The 16,076-nt window shown below is 36.5% G+C and overlaps 4 protein-coding genes across 6 annotated transcripts; 1 reads left to right on the top strand and 3 right to left on the bottom strand.

The window, feature by feature from the left end:
* Window positions 1-163: 163 nt before the first annotated feature.
* On the bottom strand, window positions 164-5,174 carry RIOK2 (RIO kinase 2). The gene is made up of 9 exons (XM_053755536.2): window positions 5,004-5,174; window positions 4,787-4,928; window positions 4,475-4,643; window positions 3,952-4,161; window positions 3,396-3,587; window positions 2,935-3,106; window positions 2,620-2,730; window positions 2,014-2,337; window positions 164-398 (listed from the first exon to the last, which is right to left on the bottom strand). Exons 1-9 carry the CDS (start codon window positions 5,067-5,069, stop codon window positions 240-242), a joined length of 1,545 nt encoding a protein of 514 aa, XP_053611511.1. The 5' UTR covers window positions 5,070-5,174; the 3' UTR covers window positions 164-239.
* A 122-nt stretch (window positions 5,175-5,296) lies between these two features.
* On the bottom strand, window positions 5,297-7,421 carry LOC128675982 (uncharacterized). The gene is made up of 4 exons (XM_053755855.1): window positions 6,399-7,421; window positions 6,083-6,231; window positions 5,850-6,000; window positions 5,297-5,491 (listed from the first exon to the last, which is right to left on the bottom strand). The coding sequence occupies exons 1-4, from the start codon at window positions 6,624-6,626 to the stop codon at window positions 5,354-5,356; spliced, it is 666 nt and encodes a 221-aa protein (XP_053611830.1). The 5' UTR covers window positions 6,627-7,421; the 3' UTR covers window positions 5,297-5,353.
* A 375-nt stretch (window positions 7,422-7,796) lies between these two features.
* On the top strand, window positions 7,797-10,930 carry LOC128675978 (uncharacterized). 2 transcript variants are annotated; one of them, XM_053755847.1, is made up of 4 exons: window positions 7,797-7,954; window positions 8,281-8,671; window positions 9,042-9,137; window positions 9,605-10,930. In XM_053755847.1, exons 1-4 carry the CDS (start codon window positions 7,928-7,930, stop codon window positions 10,909-10,911), a joined length of 1,821 nt encoding a protein of 606 aa, XP_053611822.1. In that variant the 5' UTR covers window positions 7,797-7,927; the 3' UTR covers window positions 10,912-10,930. The 2 variants fall into 2 exon arrangements, with proteins under 2 accessions (XP_053611822.1, XP_053611821.1); XM_053755846.1 differs by having other exon boundaries at window positions 8,919-9,137.
* Window positions 10,925-15,988, bottom strand: LOC128675979 (mitochondrial import inner membrane translocase subunit TIM50-C-like). Of its 2 annotated transcripts, none has more exons than XM_053755848.2 (8): window positions 15,745-15,988; window positions 15,084-15,258; window positions 14,559-14,730; window positions 14,085-14,218; window positions 13,655-13,880; window positions 12,965-13,088; window positions 12,459-12,642; window positions 10,925-12,012 (listed from the first exon to the last, which is right to left on the bottom strand). In XM_053755848.2, coding segments are annotated over exons 1-8 (1,158 nt in total). In that variant the 5' UTR covers window positions 15,887-15,988; the 3' UTR covers window positions 10,925-12,011. The 2 variants fall into 2 exon arrangements, with proteins under 2 accessions (XP_053611823.1, XP_053611826.1); XM_053755851.2 differs by having other exon boundaries at window positions 15,084-15,255.
* Between the last annotated feature and the right edge of the window lie 88 nt (window positions 15,989-16,076).

The raw sequence follows: 16,076 nt of genomic DNA, 5'->3' as shown, positions 1-16,076 counted from the left end.
GTCAGGTCACGCAAATCATCATTAATGCATTGTCGTCCAAATTAAACTTTTATACAAAAGTTTAGCTCAATTGGTAGAAAATATCTCCGAATTGAGTGGCAAGATCCGAACTAAAATAGTTTGATAGGTTTCTAAAAAAGTGACTAAAATAAAACCACATTCATAAATATATATATAGATGTATTATATTTGTTACACTAACATGTCCCAATGGCGACAGGCGATAGGAGACAGTGAGGTCAGTCGCCCCAGCCCCAGCCCCAGCCCCACAGCCCGCGGCAGTCGCGCACGGTCTCCGCGTTGTCGCGTCGCAGGCGCGTCACGGCGCTTGCTTCACCTTTGGCCACCGCTTTCTTCCTCTCTATCTTCTTTTGACGGACTTCTAGATTTTTCTTCACCTGAAATAAGGGATTTGTAATTACCTAATTTTTTTTATTACAACTTAAATGAGACATAGACATTACATGCAAACGATCATTATATCTGCCAGTTTTATTGGAAGGTTTGGAACACAGACCATTTAACCTTAAGACCACGATTAGATACATTTTAGTATGAAAACGCAATCGCTAAATTGTGGTTGGGTGTGGGGGAAGGTAACTTAGCTCTCATTGGAGCGTTCAAAAATACGTCAAAATTGACAAGGTTTTGACAACTTACTTAAATCGAGAATTTCTAAGGCCAGACACACATGTCCCACATTAGTAAGAAAAAAATTCTTGTCTCGAACAGAGTACGGGAGGTCTCGGGAAATATATATCTGTATGACTAACAATACAATATTGCAACAGAAAAATAATACAAAGAAAAGGCAATATATTACAATTTGTTTTGTTTAGACATTTTCAAAAAGGATTGACGTTAGGCGCCGGTCATAAAAAATAGAATCGAATCTTCAAAATTTAAGGGTTCAAATTATTCAAATTCAAAATTCTTTATTCAATTTAGGATGATATACATCACTTATTGACGTCAAAAAAATTTACTTAAGTCTACTGCCGGCTTTCAAAGCGCAGGTGAAGAAGAAGCGGCGCAACAAACTTCACCGCAGCCTTTTAGTCTTGTAATATACCTTTTTACAAAGTACTTCTTTTACATAATTTCTAATTTTTTTGTCCGTGGCAATTTGTTATAAAAACGGATACAGTTCCCAATAAAAGACGTTCTATTTTGTCCCTATTTGACGATTATATTTTGTCCCTATAGCACTTTACAATATTTGACATTTACAAAAAACGACATTTTAACTAATAGTAGGCAGTAATTTTTGATGAATTATACTTTTTCATATTTAACCAAAGTTTCGTCTACGTTTCACTATGACTCCGAGTAAATCTTTTCACGTCCTTTTTGAATAACCGCATAGTCTCTAGGAAAAACCATGGCATCCCTGCTCATACATTATAAAGCGTCATTAACTATCAGACTTTTTGACCAAATCCTACAAGTATCGCAAACTTTTAGGAATAAAATACTCTATAAAAGATAAAAATACAAGGTATCAGCTGATACCTTTTTGAAAGAAATTGATAAGAAATTTGGTTTTGTGAGGTAGCTACCTCACAAAACCAAATTTCTTATTGCTGTTTGTGCTTATATTATTGTTTCTAAAACAACATGATTTGGAAAATTATCAAATTAAATTATAATAAAAAAATAATGACTTGTTGGTGAAGTGATTCCATCTTTCGTTAGACTGAACGTTGAGCTACACTCCACACCATTTCACACCACACAATACGGCATCATTATTTTGATATTGTTTTTATTTAGGAGCAAACTGGCACAGTCTTCGCTTCGATGCTCGTCGGCGGTATAACTAAAGAAAAGGGGCGGGGCCCGATCTTATGTACTGTCACGACATAAGCTTGGCAAATGGATATGCCGGTGATGCGCGATCTTAAGGTTCAATGGTCTGTGGTTTCGAACAACCCAAAATAACAGAATTATTCACGTTTTCTTTTTTCAATACGTAGCGTTATCTCAATAGGATTATTGTTAAGACAAACTTACCTGTGATTTTACGACTTCTGGCGCTATAGTGCTAGCAGACGTATACGTCCTCATAGACCGTACATCTGACAGAGCCTTCTCAACCATCGCCAGCCTATACTTCTGTGACGTGGGGTCCACATGTTCTCTCGTTCTGTCTGTATGTTCCTCTGTTTGTCTGTGGTCCTCTATATCAGTGTGTTTCTCTGTATCGTCTCTATGATCCTGTTGTGTCTTGTCTATGGCTGGCACAAGAGTTGGCGGCTCATCTTCAATTTGTAGGTTTCTCGCTCTGTCTGCTATTTGCTGTATTTTTTTCTCGTCATTTTGTATTGAATCATCCACCTGATAATAAAAAAATCTAATGTATAAATCTTAGTTAAAATTTAGGGCCTATGTCCCTCTTGAAGCCTAAAATTGTGTTCACATGTGTTAGGGCTAACTGGCTAGTTAGCCCTATTAGATCATATCAGGCAGTCAGATCACAATGATATTTCATCAGAGAGTGGTGAAACAGGAAACTGCCATATTTACTAATTTGGCATTATTATGATGTTGACAGTATACGAGAATATCCTACTTTTCATTTTAACAGAATTTGCTTTTTATGCCTATTTGTTTTTTTACCTCTTTTCTAAGCGCCGCTAGCTCCTCCTCGGTGTACTTGCTGTGGTCTATCTCTTGCTCATCTTCTGGATCTTCCTCGTCTTCACTAACAGCAAGGCCAATGCCCATTTCCTGCAACAACCTATGACCTAAAGGATAACTGTCAGATTATGCTCTTAGCATGTATATGATGTGGGAGGCGTAACTCCGTTGATTTATTTGATCGATCATCACTCTGGAATATTTATTCTAGACGTAAGCCAATACATTTATTCATCAGTGGTGCCCTCTGACGGGATAATATTGCTGTAATATTATCTATAACGTTAAACCTACGTGCAGCAAATCATCGTCAAGTTCCCTCGCACGCTTGTACCCGGAACACGCGACCTCGGTGTCGAGCGCGTCGTCCCGCTCGAGGTCGGCGAACCTCGGGCACGTCTCGCTCTCGAACCCGAACCGCTTCTTGAAGAACGCGCGCACGCAACGCACGTCGCGGTCGAAATAACTGTATTCAAGGCACAAATCTTAAAAAAGGAATGAGAAAATCGTTTTTTTTTTCCTGTGGTCAAGATTGTATTTAGCCCGTAAGGAACAATAAAATCCGTTATCTCATTTAAAAAGTAATCAGAATAAAATTAATAATTTGTGGCTTTCATTTCATACCCTGTATGTAAAATCTGATACTTAAACAGTGTATTAAGTAAAAAAATTGCTAAATAAATTTTACAGAATGAAAAAATTGTTTAAAATCTTTAGGAAGAGTTACATTTTAAAAATAACATGAAAAATCTCACAGCTCGGCATTAGGATGCGAAGTGGACACCATCTGCGGGAAGTCAATGATGATGGGATGTCCCTCCTCATTGATCATGATGTTGAACTCGTTGAAGTCTCCGTGGATGACGCCGCAGTTGCCCAGCCGCACTATAAGCTCCATCAGCTCGTCATAGAGTACATCTGGCTCGTCCACTGCTGTTACATGTGTCCTGGATGAAAAAAGAATCTCTCTCATCAAGCTTTGCATAGTTTAGACACCAGTCTCTCATAATCTTTATAATTGCTTGTAATTGTGTTTAAAAAAACAGTTCTGTACAATAATTGTGGAGAAGAATAAAAATACAGTTTTATCTATGCATGTTCCAGGTTCCAAGTTCATTCAGGTCAGTGAAGCCAAAGTGAAGAAATTAAATTCGCATTTGCACGACCCTAGAAACTAAGGTTTGGGATTAAGAGAGAATGACTTATATGTATGGCATTAAGTCCACCTATTGTTAACATTTTATGTTGTACAATAAAATTTAAATAAACAAATTGTTATCTAATCATGGTTAGGTTTACTTGAGAACTTACAAAGGACCTCCGTGAACAAGTTCCATAACCACACAATGCCTGTTGAAGTCAATAGGTTTGGGCACCGGGAAGCCTCTGTCATACAAAGCCTTCATGTAAGCAAACTCCTTTGTGGCCGATATCCTGGACAGGTACAGCCAAGAGGCTCGATTGCGGTGCGCATGGTAGTCTCGCTTGCCTTTTATGTTGCGGAAACAGGTACGACCCAGTCTGAAATACATTTTATTTTTATGTTCTTATAAATGACATTGTTCCATCTCTCGCTTAATACCACTTTCACTTTGCCCTGTGTCTTTTCTTTTCCATTTGGTATGATCATCAGTGATCTTGGTTGCAGAAGTTAAATCAGATAAATCTTCTAAAATTAAATATCAAAATAAACCATTCTCAAACAAACTACTCCAAAGATTATTGTCAATGAAATGAAATGATTCAATTCAGCATTTTCTATATCATGTGTTTTTAAGGCATTTTTTTTTAAATACTGTTGACCATATGGGATGAGAATGTGTTGGAATCCTACCTGTGAAGTTTTAAGCAAAGGGGGTTTCTGTCTTCATCGGCCACTGTGTAAATGTTGGACTCCTTGCCAACTCCAATCTGATTGCCAAAGGAAGCAATCACCTTCCTGTTGGTCAGGGCCTTCAGAGCGAGGTAGTCGTATCCACTGTTGGTTAGCCGGTAACCATCATCTATAGGGTAAGTGATAAAATAAATCAATAATATTCACTATAATACATAATCAAATTTATATGAGCTAGGCTCGGTTTTGCAGAGGTATCAAATATTATATTTGAACATGAAAATATACTTAAGAAAATTTAAATAGTCTTACAATGCTTGCCACGTTCATATGTAAGCAATCTGTGTTTGCAAAGTTCTTTCATCAATTTGTGAACTCCTCCGTGGCGCAAGTTTGCTATCGAGGCGACCAGCGATCCAGGCACTAGTTCGTGGTTTTTCATACCCATTTCGACCTACAATATTCACAATATTTTTATTTTACATTATACAAAAAGTACACTGTGAAAGCTTAAAGAAAATAACCTTACCGCTGTTAACACCCGAAAGTCTTCGCTAGTTAAATAGCGTAATATAACAACATCTAACTTGCCCATAATGATTTTAAATTATAGTCAGGTATATTTATTTAAAACCTAAAATGCACAAAATAAACCAAAAATCACGTTTTTCGGTAAAAGGAAAGAAATGACAAATCGTATCGTAATATTTTTAATTTTGAAGTTGACAATCAACACTGTTCTTTTTTAAAGTCTACAGTATAAACTTTTACAGCCTTATTTAATATCCCAGAAATCCAATAGTATTAGTGTCTGCAGAAACGAAAATATCGTTGTTCCACAGACATACTTCAAGATATGCTTATATATCTGTGTGTAGTTCACTCTCCTTCCTCTTCTTCACTCGCTACGCGTTCTTCTTCACTAGAAGGCTCCGCAGTCGGTTTTTGGCTACTATCATCACGTTCTTCATACTCTCGAATGTACAGGAGCTGTAGGTAGGCTTCGACGCACAGAATCTGCAAGATATCGACATGAATCGACAGAAAACCGTAAGTCAGGTCATATGCCTTCAGGTGAGTAAAATCTGACACTGGTGTGTTAACACACTCGCAAAGAAGTAAAGGAACAGAAACCGTGTACCAGGGTTTTTAAAATTTAGGGTGAACAATGGTATTCCAATCCTAAAAATCACTCATCGTTCTCCCGTATATATCGTACGAGGTGACTAAGAGATAAAAAGGCGTGACAGCAAAATCATTCCCAAAAAGTCTTAATATCAAAGTTCGAGATTATTATAATAGACATGTGGGATGAAACTCAGTGCTGGTAATTTTTCGAAGTTGCTAAATGTCTGAATATCTCAATAATTCGTACCCTGGTTGTATCAGCGTAACCTTCCATTCGCATAGTATAACCAAACACACTAGTGGATATCTTGGATTCTGCCACGATCAAGTAGTTGTCTTCGGTAAATATGGGATAGTTTACTATTTTGTAGATGCCTGCTTTTATAGGGCACGTTATCCTATAAACATATAAGATAATTCTATATTTGACTTTGATTTCTCAATTTAATATTAAGTTACGATTTCATGTCGCTTGGGTACCTTGGATGAACGTGGTGGAAAAACATACTGTAAATCTCCTGTTCTTCGTTCTCTTCTTCTTCATCGCATCCATTTGAAATAATTGTAAAAGTTTTAAAATAGTCGCAAGTATCTAAGTTGCGTATGTCTTGGCACTTCTGCATGGTTCCCTAAAAGAAGAAATGCCAAAATAAACTCGCAGCCCGCAGCAAATTAGGAGAGTACAACTTATTATTCGACTGTTATTTTTGTAATTTTACTCCATACGCGATAGCCATTTGCAAACATATAAAATAAGCTTTAAGGGTTCGTGAATTCGTCATTAGGACTGTGTTACCTTAACAACCCAGCCGTTTTCAACGTCGTTGGTGATATTCATCATCCCACTCAAAGACGAATCATACAGCCTAGTATTGAGGCTCATTTCTGACACGGTGACTTCTTTACTGGGGTTCGCGTAGCAAGGCCCAATGCGGGTCGCTAAGAGGTTGGTGGGAGCTAAGTCCCCCATGACACCATTAAAAATGATACTAAATAGGAGGATGCTTAAAATTGACGTGGCCATGATTTGATGATGTTACCAATGAACTGAAATGATGAGATCAGAGTAACAATGACTATACTTAATGTGTATTTAATTGCGTATCGTCGGTTATGTCGTGTACTGTACATGGAGTTAGTAGGTACTCCGTAGTACCTACTAATATCATGGTCGTGTGTATCTGCTATAACCACAGATATTAGAACTATGTTACTATATTAGTTATGATTATAAATAATTTCGTTATCATATTCGGAACGTGGTCACAGATACGTTTTTGTTTTATATACTTCAGGTGCCTTACTTAAGCTATGTTCGGACGAGCTAGTTACGTTGCTAGACGCAGGAGGAGTGTTTTTTAAAACTACAATAATTAAGGATATATAGATTTATTCCGAATAATCACGATCGATTACATGAATAAAATAAATTAAATCTACGTGACCGCGAGCTTCAGCGATTGAAGTACGACAGCCCGACGAAGTTGCTTCATTTTCCCACTGTGGTCCAAGGTGCTGAATCTGCGGTTTCGTAATATCGTCTGTTCGGTTTCGGGAAATTGACTCATTGTTGTACATCTGGGTAAATAAGATACGATGATTCCAATATGTAACAAGCTTATAAATATAATGCCGAAAAAATATACTTAAGTATGTATGACTGACAATAAACATAATAGTGTCCAACGCTAAATTTTAACACAAACGTAAGAACAATGTTAGTCGAACATAAGCAGGCATAGGTCGAACCTTTAGACGCATTATAATTTACTGCTACTGCAGCTTACAATATCAGTTCCTATGAAACTGTATATTATTATGTACAGAGTATAAAAAGGCAATTGAAGTTTGACTCCTCAGTCAAACTTCTTCTGTACAGTTGAATCATGATTAAAACCAAATAATAAACGTGCTCTCATCTGATAGACAAGTTCTAACAAGACCTTTACAAACGTTTGAAAGCACATTTTCCAAACATAGCTAAGAACACTCATAAAAAACTAGATCAAAATTGGTTCATCCGTTTAAGGTCAGATCATTAACTCTACCATGAAGGCTGACAGACAGATAAACTTTCAAATTTATTTACATTTTTACAAGTCTGCAAACCACCCATTGGTTCATGTCATCAATGATTTGTGTCTAAAGAAAAAAAAGAAAAAATAAATCCAAATTAATGACACTCACTTTGACTTACAGTGCAGAATTGACATTGTCAGCGTGATAATGTAAACAAACAAAAACAGTTTTGCACTAGCAATTTATTCCAGTCCAATTTTATTTTTTTACGACTTCTCAACTTGAATCTATAACTCTAACATAATAATGGAAGAATCCAAAAAAGGAGTAAAGGTAATTCATTTATATTATTATTGTGCGGTGTTCTAGAGGTTATAAATTTGCAGTGAGAAAATAGTATAAATATCACTAAATTATCAGTTTATTGTTAGTAAAATGTTTAAACCAAAGTCGGTGGTTTATTGTCATGACCAAGAGTCCAAGATGTGACCGCACGTGACAGTGGAGGTAGGTATTACCTATCCACGTATTGTGATTACAATCCTAACCTCTTAAGTTTTATTACAATATATTATTATATTTTTTTAATTTTCGTTTGTATCTCACTCTCACGAAAAGAACGTATGTATAACCCTGACAACATGTTTTAAATATTTCAGAGAAAGAGAAACACTAATTTGGATTCAAAAGTAATTATAGATAACACTGCACCTCTGACAGAGGTTATTCACGATCTGTACCACAGGGAAACTACATTTAGTAAGCCTTACCGCCTTTACTACCAATTGCTGGGCCAACGCAGGTACAAAGGCATTGTTTCGGCAGTAAACAGAGACTTGTTTCATTTCGCACTCCCCGGACACCCATTGAACGCCTTCACAGACAACTACGATGGAGAAATTGATTACTGCTATTTTGAAAAGTTTCCATACAAGAGTTTATTGCCAAAATATATCACAAATATCAAGCACCAGCAGAAAGAGGATCCCATAACTGATTTACTGAAAAGAAAGCATGAATGGAGGTATAAAATACACAAGCAAAAAACCTGTAAGTATTACCTGTATTTTTAACCTCCACTCAACCAATTACAATAATTAAAACAATAACTCAATAAATACAAAAGACAACAATCTTATTGGCTTGATTATTTAGTAAACACACATTCTTTTTTTAAATTTGTAAAAAAAATGCTATGCAGTTTTGTAATATTTAGCTAACCCAATTAGACAATCGTCATTTGTCCAGTAGGCTTGGTCCCATTGTACAAAGCTAAAAAATATTTTAATTTTTTTAGTATGTTTTGTTTCTGAGGAAAAAACAAAGATCGAACATTTGAACGAGGAAGTGATGCAGGTACCTCAGTACCTGGTAGATTTGGCAGCTCATATCGACAGTGACCCTGATAAGAATTTTACAGATTCATACAACTGGTACTATGCAGGGAATGGAAATTTGCAGCTTGTTTGTGTACATTGGATGGACTACTTACTGCATAGTGAATTTAATTGTGTTTGTAAGTATAATTCTTTTGATTTAAGTATATTTTACAGCTAGATCCTTAGTGTAGCTAGATCTAGGTTTACCCATTGTTATCCTGGCTAGACCTATGTGCGGCCAACCTTAGATGGTTACACCTAAATGTAGCCTGCTTATCCTATAGGTTTATAATTAATCTGAGGCCGACTGCACCACCAAAGTCTAGCAGCATTTTGAGGTTTACAGATACAATTTTTTTGTATCATTTTGACAAATTGAATAACCTTCAATTTATTACATTATGCAAATTTCTGGAACCGGAAATAGTTATAAATATATAGTTAACTAATTCCGGAAGATGAGTGAATTGCCAAGATTGGATTGCCTCAAAATAAACTAATAATTGTTTCAGAAGGCTCAAAGATATTTTATTTCTAGTTAGTTTAAAGTAGTAGAATTCACATGGGTAAATAAATGTCTTAAATATATTTTTCATATTTTCAGCATTAACAAGGTTCCACAAAGACAATTTGACTATCGACTATGATGACACTACTTCTTTCTATTGCAACAACAACATTTTGGAAACAATATGCTCTTCTAACAACACTGTAGCCGTCAGGACTGCTTTTAAAATATTCATCCTAAAAATTATAGAAAACGACGGCAAGGTACAGCTAGAAAAACTTAAGTCTTTTGATTCCGAGCTGCCATTCACAAGTATATCATTTGATAAAGTTCACACAAATATTTTGTATGTGACAGATTTGAACTGCAAATTAACTATTATAAATATAGACAGAATTACGGGAAGATGCGTAAATTTGAAAAAATGCAGTCAATCAATAGTAAATAATTGGAATACAGTGATTGGTGTATCTCGTGGTATTTATATGCATGTAGACAAAAAAGCTATAACTGGATATGACAAGAGAACTCATGTTCCTATCGACACTTGGGATAGAGTAGCTGATATTGTGGACGAGACTGACTGCAACGCTTTGTCGGCAGTTTTTCAAGTGGAAGACTCACCAAACTTATATTTTACAACTGAACATCATCTATTCCTTATGGATTCAAGATGTAGTAAAAAAAATAAATTGAAAGTGGTTCAAAGATGGACACATGGCATGCAATGTGTTCCGACATATATTTCAATCCGTAAAGCGGAAGTGAATAAAGAATTAGTAATTTTGAGTAGTCAATGGTGTGAAGATATGTGTGTAGTTAGTAGTTATGCTGATAGACTTACCAGGATAACAGATGTTGATGGAGTAGCGATTCCTTACAGGCCGCCTAACATATTCAATACCTTGTCTGAATCAAGACAGAAGCTACTATGTATGGACATGAATAATCCTGTAGACAATAGATTGGCGTACTCAATCAGTGGCAAAATAGAAGTCGATATAGGAAGCAAGTTTGCTGTATTGATGCAAAACTCTGTAGGCGATATTTCTTCACATTTACTTTATCCTTTGTACATGGAAGATCTTATGGACGACGATGCTATACCTCGATTAGACGAGTGGGCGAAATTATACAAAGTTGAAAAGAAACCTTTTGAAGTCACGGGAATTTATAATTTTAGAAGCATTTGGAAGAAATTACGAAAGATGCCAGACAGTTTTGAAGGTGTCAACATAGAGGTAGATAGAGAGAAGCCCTTGCCTAGTGAGAAAGAAATATTAGATGTATTTAGGAATGAAGAAATAATGCCCGAGCTGTTGGATGCTTGGGATGATATCACCAACAACCCTGACCAATCATACTTAGATCTAAATATTAATGTACAAAGCGATGGAGAATAAATAAAACGAAATAATTAATTAACGTCTATATTTCCTATCTATAATGACTGAGATACAATACAAACACTCCCACACTCACGCTAAGCAATCATGCCAACATTTACACATAAAATTAATTTACCAACATAACAAATGCTTCCCAATGCGATTTTAATCTTACCGCTTCCGGTACTAAGGTCTCTCATCGTCTGGAACTGGTAAGTTTAAAACTGCATTTGTGTAGATATAACAGAACGATGGGACGTCAACCGAAAACAATAAGTACTTACATGCTTATAATTACATTATAAACAAAACAAAAATAGAGTAATATTTAAGGAAGAATTGCATTAACTTTGTACAATACATAGTAGATAGGAACAAATAGTTTGTCGACGTCGCCCAACGTAATAAAAACGTGTTTAATTATAATCGCTCCAAAAACAGTAAATTTATCATTTCATTGTCTTCCAATAACAAATAATATCTGACTTTATAGGTATTTGATTTTATTGTTTTACATAATATTTCTTCTCAAAAAGTGAAAATGAGTCAATACGATATAAACTTTGACAAATAGTCCTAATTCCTGGATTAACTGGTCTAGAACAGCACTTTGACTATAACTGATACATACATAGATACTAGCATAAATACATAAAGATTGAGCAGTTGGTAAATGAATGAAAATTGTTTTGTACTGCCGTGAGGGTACAGTGAGGGTTTTAAATTGGTTTAGTCTCTTCAATTTCAAGAAAATAAATATGAAATTAGTTGGCCTAGTTTAACATGACAAAGGTTTAATTAGCTTTGTTTTTAATTATGGAAAGGGCAACAGCAAAATATAGAAGTTTTATTACTAAATTAGATTTCTGACTGTCAGTTTTCTTCGTCACAAATGAGGCAAGTGATTTTGTGCTGTCTATTAATTATAAAAGGGGCATCAGAGGGCGAAGTGCGGGTTTGCATTTTCACTTCTCACCATCGAATCGATTCGAAGTGAGACGCAGCGAACCAATGACACTTTTTCTATATAACATTGTTTGTCAGTCGACAAGTGTAGAAGTATTCAGAAGCCGGTGGTTATATTTCCATATGATGCAAATGACAGGTGTCCGAAGCCTGATAATAAACGAAAAATAAGTAACATATAAAGAAATTTTATTGAAATTAAATTAAATAATATACTTTTTATTTTATTTTTGTAAAAATGGGTAAGGTTTATTTTTTACGCTTTTTCTCCATTTGTTATGTTTTATGTAATATAATGTGAACTCTTGTTTCTCTTTAACATGGTGCATCTGCAACATGCAGAAGCATCTGCTTCTTTAACACCAGCTGATTTAAATTCTTTCGGCTTTCGGGACTGTGACGTCGCTAAGCCCAAGGTCAGCATAAAAATAAACTTTGAAATGAAGATGAAAATGTGTCTTTCTTTCATCTGAGCGTTTTTTCTTCCGCAGCTATAAAGCGTCAGAAGCCAGAGTCCACTTTCCTACTTTTTCGCAGACCTCTTAGTAGTCAGAGCACATTCAGACATCGTGCCTGGTAACAAAGGCAGCACTCACTAGCGGCGGGTGAAGGAGCGCAGCCAGTTCCTGGTGAGCGGCTGGTCCTGCGCCTGGCGCTCCTTCTGCTCGAGCTGCTCCAGCAGCCGGCGCTGGTTCTCGCGGAACATGGCGATGGGGTCGTCGAACTGGCTGTAGTACGTCAGCACCTCGCGCACGTCCGCCACCTCCGACATCGCGATCGCTGACCATTCAAATTATACAGGATGTTAAAAATGACCCTAGTCGAAATTCTAAATTTTTATTGACGTCGAAAATTTACTTAAAACTAAGTCTACTGCGGACTTTCAAAGCGCTGGTGAAGAAGAAGCGGCGCAACAAACTTCACCGCAACCTGTTATCAATAGATCACCATTTGCTTCCATAAAAACATTAATCACAAAAATGTTTATGATGCTGTCTAGTGGTAACTATTCGAGCTAGTACCAATATAAAACATACTTGAGATTATAGTATTCTTTAGCTAGTATACGATAAGTAGTAAGTATAAACATGTAAATGCTCACTCTGCAGCAGATTGGCGAGGTCCAACAGCGTCGTGTCGTCATCGACGCCCTTCCACTTGTTGAGGATCAGCGTGTTCTGCGGGTGGAACTTGGTCGACGCCTTGTTCCAGTCCACCACTATTACCTGCGTCCAACCAACACACATTATGCCGGCTACTCCACACTGTCGTCGAACTTTCTGCCAAACTATGACGGACTCGGTATACATGCTGGTTTTTCATCGCGGTTAATAAAATCTCTCATACAAATAACGCAATGTTCACGCATTCGCGTCGGCATGTGTCTGAGTTCGGCGACAGTGTAGAGAAGACATTACATAATGTGACAAATTTTAAAATCTGATACCTGTGATCGTCTACACATGGATCAATGTAATATATAAAATTCTCATGTGACAGTTTTAGTTACCAAACTCTTCCGAAACAAATTCGCCGTTTTTCATTAAATGTTTGAGAATAGGTTTTTATCTATTTTTAATACCTCTAAAGGCCACCCAAGCGAAATCAGCCAGCTAGTTAATTACGAATAGTTTAGTATCATAAATTGTTTGCTTTCTTTGGTAAAATTTAGGTACCTCGCATTTATATAGGTGTGTTTTGAGTTGATGTACTAGGTAAACTTACCTGAAACTGCTAAATTTACCAGACCAAATAGGTAAAAAATAAGATATAAAAGGGGACCTCCACATACCTTGGAAAGATCCCTGTTGAGCCCATCAAGATTCTTGACATGAACTCCATCAATGAAATGTGTGGAATCTCTGAACAGTCTGTAATTGATCAGCTTATTCTCCGGGTCCAACTTGTCTATGACTGGCCAGATCATAAACACATTCTCTGTGGTGAAGATGACCACTTCAAAATTAGAGTTGGCTACGGTTTGCAAGAACTGGTCAAGGCCTGGTCGTTTTTTGAACCTGAAAATGTTTGATGTATTAGAATTTATAACAGCAAGATAATTGGCCAAGGAACTGGGATTTACTGTTTTGGTCATTCAATTTATTTATGGGATAAAACATTAACCACCAAAACTATAAAAAAAACGAAAGGAGTATTATGATCGGTGGAGGAAGCAAGCAATTTGAAAATAGAGGAAAAATATTTTACAAAGACTAAGTTACCTCCATCCGGTCTGGTAGGACCAGTCGGGGTGTACCAGCACGTCGGTGAACTCCAAGACGAGGGTGTAAGTCGGCTGGTACGGCGCCGGCAGCGGGTCTGGTAGGAGTTTCTCGCGAGATGGCTCTTTGATCATCTGGTGAAAGATATTTTTAAAATACACACGCAGATTGAGTTATAACATTATATAATATAGACAAACATCCAAGACTCTGTAATGTGAAAATATGAATGGACTGAAAAATTAATCTGAAAATAGACTGGGGATCAAACTCAGGATTTCCAATGTTGCAGTCTGGCATGATGACCATTAGGCTAATAGATGTCGACACTCCATGGAACTTTCTCAAATACAAAGTTTGTGTTGATGTCCAGGAGACCTGTGAACTTAATATTATATAAGCTAGTGATTGATTTCAATTGAATGGTGTCGCGGCTCCAAGGCCAAGGTAACATATGACAGGCGCTTTTCTTACCTTCTCATAGAAAGTGAGCTCCTTCCAAGTCCTCTTGAGATACTGCAGCACCAGCGGCTGATTGGAGAACTCGTCCTCCAGCAGCTGCCCGTCTTCGCCGCGCCGTGGAGCGCCCATCTCCACCACGAGGCAGCCGCCCATCACCGTCAGCGCGCCGCCGAACACGCCGAAACTATAATATCCATCCATCACAGTAGTAATTAGGGTGGGTGACAATATTAGAAATTTTATTTATTAGTATGGAGTGTTTGTATTTACAGCATAAACAGAAATTCACTCAAACTAATAATAAACTTTATTTCTTATTTAGTGTGTTATTGCTGGCAATGGTGTCGCCTACAGGCATTTGGCATAACTTTTATGACTACCTACCATCAAGTGGCAAATAGTCACACACACATTAGTGAATTTTATAGCACATTGGTTAAACAAGCATGCAGGTTGCCTGATGGTAAACAAACACTGCAACCTGTGGACACCAAGGCATGTGTCATGGACAATATTTAATCAGTTATTATTGTATACCCAATCTTCATCCGCTTCCAACTCTTTTCATTTTCTTCATTCTTCTCCTTGTTCTCCTTATCAAACTGCTCTTGCTCTTTCTTGATGGTCTGAGCGTCCTCACTGCTGAGAGGTGCCTGCGGGAAGAATCGGCCCAGGATGTCCACTTTCTCCGGTTGTCTGTCTTTTTTATCTGCTATTAAAATTAGTGGATAATTTTTGTTGCAGGCGACATAGTTTAGTAATATTCTTCGGCCTATAAATACAGACCTTAATTTAAAATATTGGACAAACCAAATTATATGACGTAACGTGTAGGCAATGTGCTCTCCATCAATTTGAAATTAATAGATAGAGATACCTTTACGATCCTATAACCAATGTGCTTTGCATTCAGTGTTTTAAAATAATAATAAAATATAAATGGTTCAGGCACATTTTGAACATCTCAAGTGCAAATATGAAGCTTTTTCTATCGCTGATAATATACATACAGGAATTTAGTTTGATGTGCTAAAACTAGTTCCAGAAGGTGCAGTGCATGTTTTGGTTATTCTAAATGAGCCTAACTGAACGAAATCACTAAAAAACATGTTAATTTTAAATTATACTTTTCGTAAATTTACTTTACTAGATGTACATTATATTTATTTAGTAATTTCGAAATGAAATAAAAACTAACCTATATTTTCGGTGGAATAAGTTCTAACTGAATCTGCAGTAAATAACCATTTTGTACGTTTTGAATTTGTTAAATTGAACTTTGGCGAGTGATTATATATTGACACAGTTTTTGATAAAGTAAATGCTTTTCTAAGAGACATTTTTAATTCATTTAATTCACATTAAATTACTTCACAATCACAACAAAAATTGAATAATATCACGACAGAAGCGAAGAGGGGAGCGCGGTTTTGACAGCATTAACAACTAAAATGACATTTTACCATAGACATCAGCTGATTTCACTGACCTTTGCTTGACAAAATAATTAATTCTGAAAAAAAGAACTGT

The sequence above is a fragment of the Plodia interpunctella genome, chromosome 15, assembly GCF_027563975.2.
Source record: "Plodia interpunctella isolate USDA-ARS_2022_Savannah chromosome 15, ilPloInte3.2, whole genome shotgun sequence".
Classification (NCBI taxonomy): domain Eukaryota; kingdom Metazoa; phylum Arthropoda; class Insecta; order Lepidoptera; family Pyralidae; genus Plodia; species Plodia interpunctella.
This window is presented reverse-complemented; position numbering and strand designations above follow the sequence as displayed.

Bases quoted from the DNA above. Each gene is read 5' to 3' on its own strand.
- RIOK2 (XM_053755536.2), bottom strand. From the start codon at position 5,069: ATGGGCAAGTTAGATGTTGTTATATTACGCTATTTAACTAGCGAAGAC. The intron at 4,929-5,003 runs GTAAGGTTATTT...TGAATATTGTAG, and splicing joins ACTTTCGGGTGTTAACAGCG to GTCGAAATGGGTATGAAAAA. The intron at 2,731-2,934 runs GTAGGTTTAACG...AGGTTGTTGCAG, and splicing joins TTGACGATGATTTGCTGCAC to GAAATGGGCATTGGCCTTGC.
- LOC128675982 (XM_053755855.1), bottom strand. From the start codon at position 6,626: ATGGCCACGTCAATTTTAAGCATCCTCCTATTTAGTATCATTTTTAAT. The intron at 6,232-6,398 runs GTAACACAGTCC...TTCTTCTTTTAG, and splicing joins AAAACGGCTGGGTTGTTAAG to GGAACCATGCAGAAGTGCCA. The intron at 5,492-5,849 runs GTACGAATTATT...GATATCTTGCAG, and splicing joins GTTACGCTGATACAACCAGG to ATTCTGTGCGTCGAAGCCTA.
- LOC128675978 (XM_053755846.1), top strand. From the start codon at position 7,928: ATGGAAGAATCCAAAAAAGGAGTAAAG. The intron at 8,672-8,918 runs GTAAGTATTACC...TAATTTTTTTAG, and splicing joins AATACACAAGCAAAAAACCT to TATGTTTTGTTTCTGAGGAA. The intron at 9,138-9,604 runs GTAAGTATAATT...TCATATTTTCAG, and splicing joins TAGTGAATTTAATTGTGTTT to CATTAACAAGGTTCCACAAA.
- LOC128675979 (XM_053755848.2), bottom strand. From the start codon at position 15,886: ATGTCTCTTAGAAAAGCATTTACTTTATCAAAAACTGTGTCAATATAT. The intron at 14,219-14,558 runs GTAAGAAAAGCG...ATCTTTCACCAG, and splicing joins AGCTCACTTTCTATGAGAAG to ATGATCAAAGAGCCATCTCG. The intron at 13,089-13,654 runs GTATGTGGAGGT...GGTTGGACGCAG, and splicing joins TCAACAGGGATCTTTCCAAG to GTAATAGTGGTGGACTGGAA.